Genomic DNA, 15,995 nt, shown 5'->3' with positions numbered 1-15,995 from the left:
TAAGAGTACAAGATGAAGCAGCAAGTGCTAATGTAGAAGCTGCAGCAAGATCGCTGATGAGATTTTTGATGTAGATTAAACAGACTTCTATTGGAAGAAGATGCCATCTAGAACTTTCTTAGCTAGAGAAGAGAAGTCAATGCCTGGCTTCAAAGCTTCAATGGCAGGCTGACTCTCCTAGGGGCTAATGTAGCTGGTGACTAAGTTGATGCCAATGCTTATTAACCATTCTGAAAATCCTAGGGCCCTTAAGAATTATGCTAAAACAGCTCTGTCCTGTGCTCTGTAAATGGAACAAAACCCAGATGACAATATGTCTGTTTACACCACAGTGTACTGAATATTTTAAGCCCACTGTTGAGACCTAACGCTCAGAAGATTCCTTTCAAAATATTACTACTCATTGATAAGGTACTTGATCACCCAAGGGCTCTGATGGAGATGTACAAGGATATGAACATTTTCATGCCTGGTAACATGACATCCGCTCTGCAGCCCATGGATCAAGAATTTTCACTTTCAAGTCTTATCATTTAAAAAATACATTTCATAAGGCTATAGCTGCTATAGACAGTGATTCCTCTAATGGATCTTAGCAAAGTAAGTTAAAAACCTTCTGGAAAGGATTCACCATTCTAAGATGCCATTAAGAACATTTGTGATTCAGGGGAGGAAGTAAAAATATCAACATTAACAGGAATTTGGAAGGAGTCCAACCCTCATGGATGCCTTCAGGGGGTTCAAGACTTTGGGGGAGGAAGTAACTGCAGATGTGGTGGAAATAGCAAGAGAGCCAGAATAAGAAGTGGAGCCCGAAGACGTGGCTGAACTGCTGTGACCTCAAGATAAAACCTTAGTGGGTACGTCGATTATTATGAACAAGCAAAGAAAGTGGTTTCTTGAGATGGAATCTACTCCTGGTGAAGATGCTGTGAACACTGCTGAAAAGACAACAGAGGGTTTAGAATATTCCAGAAACTTAATTGATAAAGCAGTGTCAGGGCTGAAGAAGACTGATTCCAATTATGAAAAGGAGTTCTGGCCGGGAGCGGTGGCTCAAGCCTGTAATCCCAGCACTTTGGGAGGCCGAGACAGGCGGATCACGAGGTCAGGAGATCAAGACCATCCTGGCTAACACGGTGAAACCCCGTCTCTACTAAAAAAAAATACAAAAAATTAGCCGGGCGAGGTGGCAGGCGCCTGTAGTCCCAGCTACTGGGGAGGCTGAGGCAGAAGAATGGCGTGAACCCGGGAGGCGGAGCTTGCAGTGAGCCCAGATCGCGCCACTGCACTCCAGCCTGGGCGACAGAGCGAGACTCCGTCTCAAAAAAAAAAGAAAGAAAAGAAAAGGAGTTCTACCATGGGTAAAATGCTACCAAAGAGAAACGCATGCTACAGAGAAATTGTTCTTGAAAGGAAAAGTCAATCAATGTGGCAAACTTCACTGTTGTCATATTTTAAGAAATTGCCACAGCCATCCCAACCTTCAGCAAAACTACCACCTTGATCAGTGAGCGGCCACCAACATGGAGGCAAGACCTTCCTGCAGCAAAAAGGCTGCCCCCTGCTGAAGGCTCCGGTGATTTTTTGGCAACAAAGTTTTTTTTTTTTTTTTTTTTTTTTTGAGACGGAGTCTCGCTCTGTCACCCGGGCTGGAGTGCAGTGGCCGGATCTCAGCTCACTGCAAGCTCCGCCTCCCGGGTTCACGCCATTCTCCTGCCTCAGCCTCCCCAGTAGCTGGGACTACAGGGGCCCGCCACCTCGCCCGGCTAGTTTTTTGTATTTTTAGTAGAGACGGGGGTTTCACTGGGTTAGCCAGGATGGTCTTGATCTCCTGACCTCGTGATCCGCCCGTCTCGGCCTCCCAAAGTGCTGGGATTACAGGCTTGAGCCACCGCGCCCGGCCCAACAAAGTTTTTAATTTAAAAAAAAATTTTTTTTTGAGACACAGTCTTGCTCTCTGTTGCCCAGGCTGGGGTGTAGCGGTGCAATCTCGGTTCACTGAAACCTCTGCTTCCCGGGTTCAGGCTACTCTCCTGCCTCAACCTCTCGAGTAGCTGGGATTATTGGCTAGTAGAGACAAGGTCTTGCCATGTTGGCCAGGCTAGTCATGAACTCCTGACCTCAAGTGATCCGCCCACCTCAGCCTCTCAAAGTGCTGGGATTACAGAAGTGAGCCACCGCACCTCACTGCAAAGTATTTTTTAATTAAGGAATGTATATTAAGATATAATGCTATTGCACAATTAGTAGACTATAGTATAAACCTGACTTTTATATGCACTGGGAAATCAAAAATATGTGTGACCTGCTTTACTATGATATTTGCTTCATTGTGGAAGTCCAAACCTGTAAAGTCTCCAATGTATATGCTTGTATAATAGATTATTATCCCCCATTTTTCAAAGTTCCAAGTGCTATTTAGTTACTTCAGATGCTTATGGTATGAAGGATTAGAGATCAATAAATAACCTCCATTTTTAAAAGTTCTAAATTTGTTACACAGTATATTAAGGAGTAAACAGGGAACCATTACAGCCAATAATGAAAATATGGTAGCAATATACAACAAAAACAAATATGTCCAATCTACGTGAATGAAAAGAACCATACAAACAGACTCTAGAAACGTCTCCTGGTATCAGTAATGAGAAATGAGACCTATATTAAAGTCTTCTGTAACTTCCCATAGCAAGGAAAAATGATCACATCCTATCAATATAAGGAAGATTTACCAGTTCCACTGTGCTGCTTATCATGAAAATTGCATTCGACAGAAGTGATGGGTAGAATACCATTAAGGGAAGAATTTGGAAGGACGGGAAATAGAGTATGCATAGCATGGTAACACTGATATTCATGAGACACCAGTGTCATCATGCCCCTCTCCTGCTGAAGGGCTCATTTATTAAGACACAGGATATCAAGTACAATTTTTTTAACTTTACATTAAAGACTCTTCCTCCCACAAGGAAGGCCTCTTAACTCCTGCAAAAAAAAAAAAAAAGGCTTATTTTCTGTACACTACACATGATCAACTCTTCCTCCAGATCCAGGCTCCTATAAGTCCTACGACCCAAAGAAAGGTTCCCATTCCTCTCAACCTCCTAATCTTACTCTGTAATCCAAGCCCAGCTGGGTTTCTACTTCCTCTGTAAGAGATGCCAATCACCCCAACCTAGAGTATCTTAGTTTCTTTAAACTCTCTAAAGCTATGGAGCATTTACCCAGCGATACAGTATTCGTGATTTATGTGTATGCATACATGCAAAATTTTATTTCCTATCTTCATGATGCAGGTTTTTACACACTAAAAGTAACTGGATCTTGGCCAGGCACAGTGGTTTATGCCTATAATCCAGCACTTTGTGAGGTCAAGGAGAAAGGATCATTTGAGCCCAGAAATTCAAGACCAATCTGGGCAACATATCAAGATTCTGTATCTACAAAACTAAGTTTTTGAAAGATTAGCTGGGTGTGGTGACACACACCTGTAGTCCCAGCTACTCAGGAGGACGCACTGGGAGGATCATTTGAGCTCAGGAGTTGGAGGCTGCAGTGAGCTATGATTGCACCACTGCACTCCAGCCTGGGTGACAGAATAAAGGAAGGGATGGGGAGAAGGGAAGGGGAGGGGAGGAAGTGGGGCAGAGAAGAGGGTAGAGGGGAAAGGGAGAGGGGAGGCAGGGAGCCAGTGTGAGAAAGAAGCTATTGTAAGATTTGGGCTCTGGGTGTTTGCCTTCAGAGAGAATTTAAGGAGGTAGGGGTTCCACATATGCTGGGCACTGTCAGAAAGTGGGAGTAATCCTATGAATGAGTATTTCACAAAATCTCATCCATGGGTTGAGGCTAGAACAGAGTAACACTGTAATTGGTGAAGAAGTAGCAGTCACTCATACTGGTTCAGAGAAGGGTATTCTTCGGGTGGCACAGTGACCATGTTTTCGTCTGTGCTTAAACAAAACGATGACGTGGCCTGCTCTGTCTTATTGCATCCTGGTCTTGGAGAACCCTTGCCTGAGGCTGGGGTTCTGTGTGATTATTTATGGCCTCACTAGAGAAGAGCACAGCACAGCTGTGAGGGCCACACCATCTTCTGCTCCTGTTTTCTCACTTGATCCTTCCCCAGAGCTTGACAGCGTCTCAATACTTGAAGACTTTATGGATAAAATCAGTGATATTAGTGATTTTTTGATATCATAAAATGAAACAAATCAGCAATTGAAAAGTCAACATAATTCAGTTAATCACTGTCTGTAACAGTTACAGACTGTTATACTTCCAACTCCCTAACAGGGGATAACAGCTCCATAGCAGATGGAAACAAAGTGACAAACGTGTCATTCATAAAATGTGGAGCCCCTTCATTCCTCGATGGTGTATTAAGTTCCTGTGTACTAGTCTCATATTCTGCGCCAGGAATGGAGAATCAAAACAAGGCCCTTGTCCTCAAGCAGCTCACGGTCTAATGGGGTAATAAGGATTCAGAGCCCACAGGCAGACACTAAGAAGCACTGCTACAACAGGGGGATGGTCCAATACCTCCTAAGGGCACTGCATTCAGACCAAACAGGGACCTCCCCGCAGGAGATCATGGCAGCCCTTAACCCTGCAGACCGAACAGGAGTTAGCAGGCCAAAGGACTGGCAGGTGCAGAGGAGGAGGAGATAAACCAGGGGGCTATAAGGGATTTTCTATCACAAACAGAGGAAAGCCTTCTAGGGCTGTGGTGAGTGAACCAGGAGGCAACTCAGGGTGTTAGCAGGGGCTCTGATCAAGACTTGATGAGGACCTAAATACGTAAGGCCATGGCAGTGGGCATACAGAGGAAGGAATGGGTGTGACAGGCATTAAAGCTAAATGTAAGGGGCCCGCCCAACCAACTGGATAGCTTAATGTGGTCAACTTAATAGCAACAAACGCCATTGTCGCCAGTAGAGTACCTTCTTCCTCTGAAAAACTCTCATGATATGAACACTAATTCAAGTACGTTACCTGGTGTTCTTCTGAGGAGTCAGCATAACCTGGCCTTCTGATGTGATGTCTATAATACAGTGTTCAGGAAGAATTCCCATGCCACACAGTTGGATATCTTGGGAATCTGCTGACCCTATCAATGTATGTTCCTAAGAAAAAAATCAAATTCACTGATTAAGACTGTATTCTTACATGTACACAATAGAAATCGTTTACACTGAGCCCTCTTATATTGTTCTATTACCTTTGCTAAAATATTTTATTTTTATTTTACTTTTGAGACAGAGTCTTGCTCTATCCCCCAGGCTGGAGTGCAGCGGTGCAATCTCAGGTCACCACAACCTCCGCCTCCAGGGTTCAAACAATTCTCCTGCCTCAGCCTCCCAAGTAGCTGGGATTACAGGCATGCACCGCCATGCTCAGCTCATTTTTTTGTATTTTTAGTAGAGACAGGGTTTCACCACGTTGGCCAGGCTGGTCTCAAACTCCTGACCTCAAGTGATCCACCCACCTCAGCCTCCCGAAGTGCTGGGATTACAGGTGTGAGTCACCATGCCTGGCCTAAAAGATTTTTAAAAAGCAAATGGAGGCAGGCATGGTTTAAACAAAAACAGGAAGGGAGCTAGATTTGGCCTGTGAAAAGTAGTTGGCTGACCCTGACCTAGACTAACTTACCCATTCCCATGGCTTTAAATGCCATCTACAAATAAACTACATCTCTATCACCACCCTAGAGCTACATACTTTAGTTTCATTTTTTTTCCCCACCTCCACAACCACTATTGCAGTCTTAGTCACTTTTTTTTTTTCGAGACAGGGTCTTGTTCTGTCACCCAGGCTGGAGTGCAGAGACACTATCCATGCTCACTAAGCTTCACCCTCTTGGGCTCAAGCAATCTTCCTGTCTCAGCCTCTGAGTAGCTGAGATCACAGGCAGGCACCACCTTGACCAACTAATTTTTTTTTTATTTTTTGTAGAGACAGGGTCTCACTATGTTGCTCAGGTTGATCTCAAACTCCTGAGCTCAAGCAATCCTTCCACCTCGGCCTCCCAAAGCACTGGGATTACATGTGTGAGCCACCGTGCCCAGCCTCAGCCACTATTATTTTCTGCCTACTCAGCCTACTTGACACAACTTGGATGTCTGAAGATGTATGAAAGGGAACAAAGGCCAAAGCTAAACTCTTGTTCCCATCTACCCCAACCCAACAGAAGTCTATTTCCTTCTCCAATAATAATGGATGCCACTACCACTACCAGTCAGTCAAATGAAAAGCTTAAATATGATTCTTGAGTCCTCTTTCTCTGACAAGCCCATACCCACCCCATGTCAATCAGGGAGAATCTTACAGATTTTTCCTCCAAGGTCTATCAAGAATCAGCTTGTTTTCCCCACCTCCACGACCACATCCTAGATTCACCCTCCAGGATCTCCTGCCTGTGGATGCAGGAGCTTCCTACTGTGTCTCCATTGCATGCCACTCCCTTCCACTCCTGCCACAATAGCTGGTCACATCATCCCCTATTTGAAACCTTCTAAGAGTGGGCATGGTAGCTTACACCTGTAATCCCAGCAGTTTGGGAAGCCAAGGCAGGAGAATCGCTTGAACCCAGGAGATCAAGACCAGCCTGGGCAACACAGTGAGACCTCGTCTCTACTTAAAAAAAAAAAAAAAATTGTGGCCAGGCGCAGTGGCTCATACCTGTGATACCAGCACTTTGGGAGGCCGGGGTGGGTGCATCACTTGAGGTCAGGAGTTCAAAACCAGCCTGGCCAACATGGTGAAACCCCGTCTCTACTAAGAATACAAAAAAATTAGCCAGGCGTGGTGGCGCATGCCTATAACTGCAGCTACTCGGGAAGTTGAGGCAGGAGAGTGGCTTGAACCTGGGAGGTGGAGGTTGCAGTGAGCTGAGATCGCGCCACTGCACTTCAGCCTGGGCGACAGAGCAAGACTCCGTCTCAAAAAAAAAAAAGAAAAATAAAAAAAAATAAAAAAAATAAAAATAAAAATGAGGCAGGAAGATCACTTGAGCCCAGGAGATTGAGGCTGCAATAAGCCATAATTGCACCACTGCACTCACCTGGGTGACAGAGCGAGCCTCTGCCTCAAAAAAAAAAAAAAAGAAAAGAAAAAAAAAAGTAAGAATAAAACCTTCTAGTGGCTTCTCTTTGAATTTCCAATAAAGCCCAAATTTTTACCCAGGCTTACGAAGCATTCAACAACCTGTCCTTGCCTATCTCTGACTCTCACTCTCACCATCTTCCCCTCACAGAGCATGTGCCAGCCACATCGGCCTCCCATCTGTTCTTTGAGCACACTGAGCCTATTTCCAACCTATTGCCTTTTACTAGCTGTTTCCTCTGTCTGAAATGTTCTTCCCCTGATCCTGATATGGGTCATTTCTTATCATTTCTATCTCAGTTTTTAAAGTCACATCCTCAGAGAGGTGTTTCCTGAGCTCCCAACTGGAAAAAGCCACTGTCATCCTGCCCTATTTTAACTCCTTCCATGACACTGACTGACTGTGGGTTTACTGTCCATCTTGTATTCCAAGCACTTAACAAAGGCCTGGCATATGTAGGCATTAAAAAAATATAAAAATAAATGCACAATCATTCCCCTTGGTGTGCCCAGGTAATCAAAGTAAGATAAAGTTACTCAGGGATAGCATCTCAGTCTCTTTATTGGTAGATGGGTATCATGACTCTAAAGTATGCTATTATAAAGTATTCCAGGATAAATAGAGGGGGTGTTATATTCTAGAAGAGTAAGAGAACTGTACAATTGGAACTAGAAAGAACTTCAGAGACGTTTTAATCCAATGCCTTCACTTACACATGGAGTGACTGAAGTCATCCAGAGACGTGAAGTCATCTGCCCAGCATCTAAATCGACTTTTGAATTTGAAGGCATAGTAATAAAAAATGCTCAGCCTCCAAATTCCGCCATCCCACATTATAGTATCACTTTACTGAAGCAAAAACTGTTTTTACTTAAACAAAAACAGTTGGTATCACTTTACTGAAGCAAAAACTATTCTTTTACTGAAGCAAAAACTGTTCATCCTTTTGAATGTGCTTTGTCTTGAAGATATGCTTGTTGTGGGGTCAGCTTGGGCAGTCAAGAAATCAACACTGCCTCAGACTTCGCCCAACAGGGCTGGCCACAGAGTCTGAAACAGAACCCAAACACCTCCACACATCAGAACCATTTGACGACTCTCCAAACATCTTTAAATAGCTTCTTTAAGTAGTCAAGGAGCAGATATGAATCAGAGATTTTTCTTGATGTGTGTGTGTTTGTGTGTTCCGATTTGAACTACATTACAATGGAAAGAAAAAGAATTTCTAGTTCTGAAAAAAGAACAGAATATTTAGGTCCTATTCTAACATTGCATCTCTTCCCACGTAGTCAGCTCATTAGCTTTACTTTTCTGGTCACTGTCATGTGACTATCCCCAGCTGACATCCTAACTCAGAATGCTACCAGCACTGTTCAGAAGCAAAGTAATGGATAATACTTTTTTTTTTTTTTTGAGACGGAGTCTTGCTCTGTTGCCCAGGCTGGGGTGCAGTGGCATGATCTCAGCTCACTGCAACCTCCACCTGTTGAGTTCAAGAGATTCGCCTGCCTCAGCCTCATAATACATCATTTTTTAATAGGCAAGGAAAATATGTGTATAAGAAACCATAGGAGTATCAAACAAAAAAGTGGAATGTGGAATCTTTTCTTTTGTGTAGTGCTTCTGTTTACAAAGTGCTTCTGTATCTCCAACCCTCACAGGAACCTGGCAAAGTAGCCAGAGATGCTTCCCTCCATTTACAAAGGAATTAGTCTAGAGGGGGCAAAGGGCTTGGCCATAGACTAGAGAGACAGGTCACTCCCTCCTACCCCAGCTTTGCTGCCACTGAACCACAACACCTGAAACATGCACACATGAAGGTATGCATCAAAAACACAGCCTAACTCACAGCACAACAACACACCGTATAAGACATTTATTAACAACGGCCTTCTCAAAATGACACAGAGTCACTGCCCCCGGATCTTTCCAAGCTTTTCTGAAATGAAATCACGCAGTTCTCTTAGAGCTGTTTCCCAGGTAGTCAGCTTGTTAGCTTTACTTTCCTGGTCACATTAATTAAACCCACACATGTGAGGGGAAAAAAACTGTTACCAACCCTGTGTTAGAGTTGTGCAGTCCATCATATAAAATAAGTAATTTGTGCTCTGGGCTTGACACAGCCCATTCTGGACGCTCCTCGAATCCGTGTGGCATCTCAGGGTTCAGGCTTATTCTGAAGATGTCTCTTATCTTACTGATATATTCCATGATTTACAGATTTCAGTGGATACATCTTTTCTGTTCCATGCTCTGACTCACTCAGTCTCTAAGTAACCTATACTCTCTTTTTTTTAACAGATTGATAACCCAAATTTGTAATTTTTCCTAAGAGTTATTGGAAACACAAATTTCATACCAACCGGTCCTAAGAACTTTATTTATACATTTTTTTCTTGTGAGCTAACACACTGCTCACAGAAAAATGCACTTCACGTAAACCATAAAAGCTTTAGTATACTTACTAAATGAATCATTTAGTCTTCAAAGTCATCCATTTTTAAAGTTATCTACTTAATTCCTTGATACAAATCATACTAAATAATGGTAGGAAGGCTATTTAACTTGTTGGAAATAATATCAGAGTATCATTTTTTTATATTGTCAGGTTGAATGGCATCAAGGACTAAAAAAGAAAACTGAGCCCAGAAACCCAAGATGGTTCCGTAACTTCTTGCTGTTTTTTGAGTAAGCATGGTTCCCCAAGTTTACTAAAGTACTGTGAAATATTATCCTATTTTGTGACAAGAATCTAGTAGCAAAGCACATTACTTCACCTTTAAGTAGTAGACCAGAAGCTCATTCAAAGCTGGGTCAGCATTCAGATTCACCAGGAAGCATTTATCATCCCCAACTTTGATTCCCGAAGACTGAAGAGATATTCCAAGACTCTCAAGCTGTTTCTGTCGTTCCTGTAAATGTATCAGAGAAGTATTAATTCCACAGCTATTAAGGCAGTGAGATATCCAAGCGCTTACATTACAATGTTACAATTATTCAATAGTGTTGTAATTCAAATACATTCTCTTAGGCTATGGCATTATAGATTTATTGCATTTTTCTCTTCTTTCCATACTATATAATTTTTGCGTTAATTCTAATTTTATTTTGAAAAATAAAGTCCATTACATATAGTAACTAATTGTACTAGTGAATTCTCAGTTTTCATTCTTGAAAATATCTAAAATCTTGAATTCATCTCATTTAACTCTGAATATACGAGCAAAGGTGTGTGCACTTTCCTCAGCTATGATCCTTCTTAAAAGCGAAGGAGGATCAATACACTCTTCTGCTTGACATCTTCAGCGACCTCCCAATCAGGATAAAGGCCAAACTCCCTCAGTAAAGTTCACAAGGCCCTTCAATCTGGCCTGCTTCCCCTCTGGCTTCATGTCTTCTAACTTCCATCAAACCCGGCATGAAACTGCATGAAACAAGTTCCAGGTCCTTGAAAATGCTAAGAATGTTCTCTGAGCTGGGCATGGTGGCTCACGCCTATAATCCCAGCACTGTGGGAGGCCAAGGCAGGCAGATCACTTGAGGTCAGGAGTTCAAGACCAGCCTGGCCAACATGGTGAAACCCCATCTCTACTAAAAATATAAAAATTAGCCAGGCATGGTGGCAGGTGCCTGTAATCCCAGCTACTCAGGAGGGTGAGGCAGGAGAATCACGTGAACCCGGGAGGTGGAGGTTGTGGTGAGCCGAGATCACACCACTGCACACCAGCCTGGGTGACAAAGAGAGACTCCGACTCAACAAAACAAAACAAACAAAAAAACAAACAAAAAAAGTTATCTTTGTTCTCGTTAGCTGAAAAGATTTTATACCTCTTTCTTCTATCTGGAGCAGACATGTTCCACTTCGTAACTGTTTATCAGGCCATTTCTCTCACACGGGACTGTGTGCTGTGTGGGCACGGATCCTACCTTATATACTGTTGTGTTCCCAGCACTTAGCAGTGAAGGACACATGGCGAGCACTCAAAACATCAGTGTGGTGAATTTATCCAAAACCAAACAAACTTGCATATGCATTCAAGCACTATTTTCATAATACGGGCCTTTCCTTTTTTGTGCCTGCCTCTGAACCCATACAGAAAATATATGAACATCTGTACATCATAAGGGTATAGGCATGGATCTCACAACCAGATGCTCTGTGGTTAGGGTACAGTCGGAGCTGGAGAGGGTATCTTCGACTATGGGTAAACAGCAAGTAGCAATGAGTCAATCACCCAAGATCTCTGATTCTGGGGAAAGGCAAGACGGACTAAGTCACTTAACTAGAGCCACACAGTAAGTCTGCAGCATAATTAAAATAAAGCTTCACAATTTTGCTATTTCTAGACATGCCATTATAATTTATACAATCACTGCAACTCAGCCAATATATCCTACCTAGAAGTATACTACCACAAAATTGAAATGTGATTTTGGTCCAGGGTCTTCAAATCAAGTCTTTAAATCAAGTTCTAACAAAAAGGACTACAGGCTTCTTTCAGAAGTTTTGAATCATTTAACACTAACCATCAGCGTTTTCTGCACTCATTTCCAAGAAGTGATTCTCCTTGATAAAGAGTCATGTCCATAAGATGAAGAAAGTAACTATACCTTTCTCTAAGTTATCCTAGTTACTACTGTTTTACGCTACTTCCCTGTGCATGTTTCTGTCATTTGAGATTTTATACTGGTAAAAACGCTACAAAACTTTTGTCTAATCCAAAAGAGGCATAATGGTGGAAAACTGTCAATTCGTTATTGTGTTTCCCACCAAAAACTAAAGTTTTAAAATCATCTTAAAAAATTACGAATGTTTGTAACACCTAGGAATCAGCTCATAACAAAGTACTATATGATAAAATATAGCTTACTGATATTATCAAATAATGCTTCTGATATCAGGGGTTGGTTAACTTTTCCTATAAAATGTCAGATAGTAAATATTTAGTCTTTGTGGGCCATGGGCTCTCTGTCTTATTCATTTCTGCTGCCGAAAACATACATAATACGTAAACAGATGAGCACAGCTGTACTCCAAAAAAATTTACAAAAGCAAGTGGCGGATCCAGTTTAATTCACATGCATTGTCTGTCAACCCCGATCTATCTCAAGGTTTTGATTTCACTTAAGTGTGTATCTTCTAATGGGAATATAAAAGATAAAAATAAGGGACAATGTGATATAGCAGATATGGCACTGGAATTAGAAAATACTCATCATGAGTTCTTTTTATGCAAAAATATTATTAAGTGTACAACACTAAAAGATAGTCTTTTTTCTTGAGAACCTTACAAACTCAATAGCAACTGAAATTACACATAACAATTAAACAATGGTAAAGTAGTGGATGATGTAGGGTCAAAGGGTGCAGAAGCTGCAGGGAATTCCGTGGCAGGGCCATCCGAGGGCTAGCACCCTATCGGAAGGTGTTACAGAGCCCGGAGGACCCATGGAGAGCCCAGCTAACTTGCAATTGCCCCCAAAATGATGTGAGAAGTCCTTCAAAAAAGAAATTCATTGAATTCAGTCTGCCCGGAAATTGCCAAACTTATCTGACCATGGACCACATCAACTGACATGTCTCAAGTCATCTTCCAGAAGATATATTAACACTTTGTGGCTCTACTGTCAGAAATAGATTTTGGAAGATGTCAGTTTGGATTAGGAAGAGGTAAGTGATCAAGAGACCAGGATTTTTCAATGATAAAAGAAAAACGTTCAGCAGCACTACAGCCTGGGAGCTCTGGAAGGTAAGGCATTGAAGGAGCTGCTGAATAAAATCAGGCAGTGCCCCCAAAAGGGACCCCTGAGAGAGGAAAAGTAAAGGTGCCAACACTAAGCTCCCCGATGCAGACTCACTTTGATTTGCCCTGTTTTCTTTTTTTTTTTTTTTTTTTTGAGACGGAGTCTCGCTCTGTCGCCCGGGCTGGAGTGCAGTGGCCGGATCTCAGCTCACTGCAAGCTCCGCCTCCCGGGTTTACGCCATTCTCCTGCCTCAGCCTCCCGAGCAGCTGGGACTACAGGCGCCCGCCACCTCACCCGGCTAGTTTTTTGTATTTTTTAGTAGAGACGGGGTTTCACCATGTTAGCCAGGATGGTCTCGATCTTCTGACCTCGTGATCCGCCCGTCTCGGCCTCCCAAAGCGCTGGGATTACAGGCTTGAGCCACCGCGCCCGGCCGATTTGCCCTGTTTTCTATCAGCACAACGACTCATCACTACAAATGTTTACTGTTGGAGCAACTCAGAATGGCTCAAAGTAGCTTCCAAATTGGACAATTATTAGAATGGCTTATAATTCATAAAAAACACAGGGAGATATGTAATGAGAAATAGTTTATATACTGATCTCTTCTCTGTAATTTGAGGGATATGCTTTAAGATAAGCCAATGCAGGGACACAAAAACAACCCTGGCCATATGTTGATCTTTAATGAAACCAGGTGATGGGTACCTGTAGATTTAGTATACTTTTTTCTAATTTTTATCTACTTTGAAAATGTCTGCAATAAAAATGTTTTTAAAATCTATTTTAATCCCGGTCTGTGCTAATATAACACCCACTTTATGCTAAGTAACAACAGTACCATCCTACAATATCTGATACACAGATTGATTCTGGACAGCACATTTCAAGATGGAATCTACTGAGTGAAAACAGACGGACCAAGTTCTATATATTCTCTAATATAAGTTAAAAACAATAGGGAATTTTAACTTAGAAAAGGAAGAGGAAGAGGCAGAGAGATGACTTTATATAGATGAACAACTTGGGTAGCAACAGTCCCTATCTTGTAAGACTACTGAGAGGATTACATCAAGTACTGTAGTTAAAAGTGCTTAGCATAGGGCTCAATACGTAAGTTGATCCAATAAACGCTGGCTGTTACTGTCATTACCAGTTCCTATGTTTGGGTGGGACCTCTCTTAGCTACAAAAGAACAAACTAGGGCCAGTAAGCAGAAGTGAAAGAATAAAAGACTGATTCAATCGCTACTATTACAGTTGTCTGATCACAAAAAGCCTGTCAGATGGGGTCCTGAGCTCCACATTACTATATATATTTCTAAAACAGAAGTTGGATAATCATGAAATAGGAAAGCCACAGTGTAAATCTATTATTAGGTGGATAGACTTTTTCTCCCAATGCTAAACTTAATTAGATCTTCCTAGACGAATACTAATGTTCCCGTCCTAAGGTTTCTGTTGTGTTTTTTTTGTTTTTTGTTATTGAGACAGAGTCTTGCTCTGTCACCCAGGCTGGAGTACAGGGGCATGATCTCAGCTCACTGCAACCTCCGCCCCTCAGGTTCAAGCGATTCTTGTGCCTCAGCCTCCCAAGTAGCTGGGACTACAGGTGTGTGCCACCACGCCCAGCTAATTTTTGTGTTTTTAGTAGAAACAGCATTTCGACATCTTAGCCAGGCTGGGCTCGAACTCCTGACCTGAGGTGATCCACTTGTCTCAGCCTTCCAAAGTGCTGGGATTACAGGTGTGAGCCATCACACTGGCCACCACCCTAAGATTTCATAACTATTACTATTACTAGAAAATGGTGAGAGACAGTCACCTCAGATTTAGGAATTTCATATTACTTTCGCTGGGTTTTCACATGGAACCAAGAAGTTCATGGCCTAATATCTATAAAAATATATATATATACTTTTTTTTTTCTTGGCCACATGCACTGGATTGAGTAATTTTGTAATTTCAGCAAGTTCCTTAGGTCTCTAAAGCACTTAATAGAATGGGGTGTTAAGAGCCAGGGGCTACAAAGGAGTTATTTCGTTAAATTTTTTTAAAAGATTACTGATACTAAAAAATTGTTTCTTACATAAATGATTAAGTGCAATTATATCCTGTTTATCCTTCAAATTAATTTTGCAAAGTATAGATTCTCTTAGATCTAGATTCCTAATGATAGTATTAGATTTGCCATCAACCAAGCTGAAGATCAAAAAGGAACCAGGAACACCATGTGTTCCACTGTGCAAACTGCCATGAGGTTTCACGTGCTCCATCAGTCAGGAAACACGAACCTGTGCAATCTCCTCCGTCTTCCTTAATTTCTCCTCCCAGGTCACAGTCATTTCCTGGATTAGCTTCTCAGATTCTTCCAGCCGGTCCTTTAGCTCTGGAGATTTCATTGCCTACAAGCAAAATGTTTACTTCATGAAATGTCTAGATGATGCCCTGGAAAAAGAAGTGGCCAACTCTAAAAGGACAAAAGTAACAATCTGCCTCCTCTTGGCTGTATGTCATGCTGAGGTCCAACATCTACTTGAAATGTAATGACAGACCTCCAGCACCTCGATTGTTCTGAGGACCATAAACTGATCGAGTTATCCGAAATATGCCCAAAACGAAGGCTTTTTTCCTTTTCTGCCACTCTATTGTGAAGATATAATTACATTTAAGGATGCAAAAATGTAAAGCTTCTAAGGGTTTATTTTTAAAATCCCAATAGGTTATACATCTAGACTTAGACACATGATTCATTCTACCCCTTGCTGATGACTTCAGGAATTAATCCACATACATACAGACTTAACGTGTACATGTTGCAGACTGGATGGTGTTATTAATACCAAGGAGACAACAGTCTTCATGGACTGTAAAATTATTCCTATAAAAACAGGATAAAATTGAACAGGTAAAAATATGATCAAGATAATCATCTTGACTATGTCTCTTACTGATTTATTCCCAGAAAACAGGTATGAGAAAGAAAGCAAACTCCAGAAAGAGTCCCATAGTGCTGAGAAACTGTGGGAAGAGGAATGCTAATGAAAGCAGGAATCCTGGCCGGGCAGAGTGGCTCACTCCTGTAATCCCAGCACTTTGGGAGGCCGAGGCAGGAGGATCACCTGAGGTCAGGAGTTCAAGACCAG

At 42.1% G+C, this 15,995-nt stretch overlaps 1 protein-coding gene across 4 annotated transcripts in view; it reads right to left on the bottom strand.

The window, feature by feature from the left end:
* Positions 1-15,995, bottom strand: part of KIF13B (kinesin family member 13B) — a 198,629-nt gene that overhangs the window by 86,013 nt on the left and 96,621 nt on the right. For all 4 annotated transcript variants that reach the window (XM_010370897.2, XM_010370896.2, XM_030937676.1 and 1 more), the window contains exons 12-14: positions 15,144-15,254; positions 9,883-10,017; positions 4,996-5,126 (exon numbers count right to left, since the gene is read on the bottom strand). In XM_010370897.2, coding sequence (XP_010369199.2) covers positions 4,996-5,126; positions 9,883-10,017; positions 15,144-15,254 — 377 coding nt within the window. The remainder of the gene's footprint in view (positions 1-4,995; positions 5,127-9,882; positions 10,018-15,143; positions 15,255-15,995) is intronic.

This window comes from Rhinopithecus roxellana, chromosome 9 (genome assembly GCF_007565055.1).
Source record: "Rhinopithecus roxellana isolate Shanxi Qingling chromosome 9, ASM756505v1, whole genome shotgun sequence".
Taxonomy (NCBI): Eukaryota; Metazoa; Chordata; class Mammalia; order Primates; family Cercopithecidae; genus Rhinopithecus; species Rhinopithecus roxellana.
Note: the sequence above shows the minus strand (reverse complement) of the source record. Positions and strands in the feature narration are given on the sequence as shown.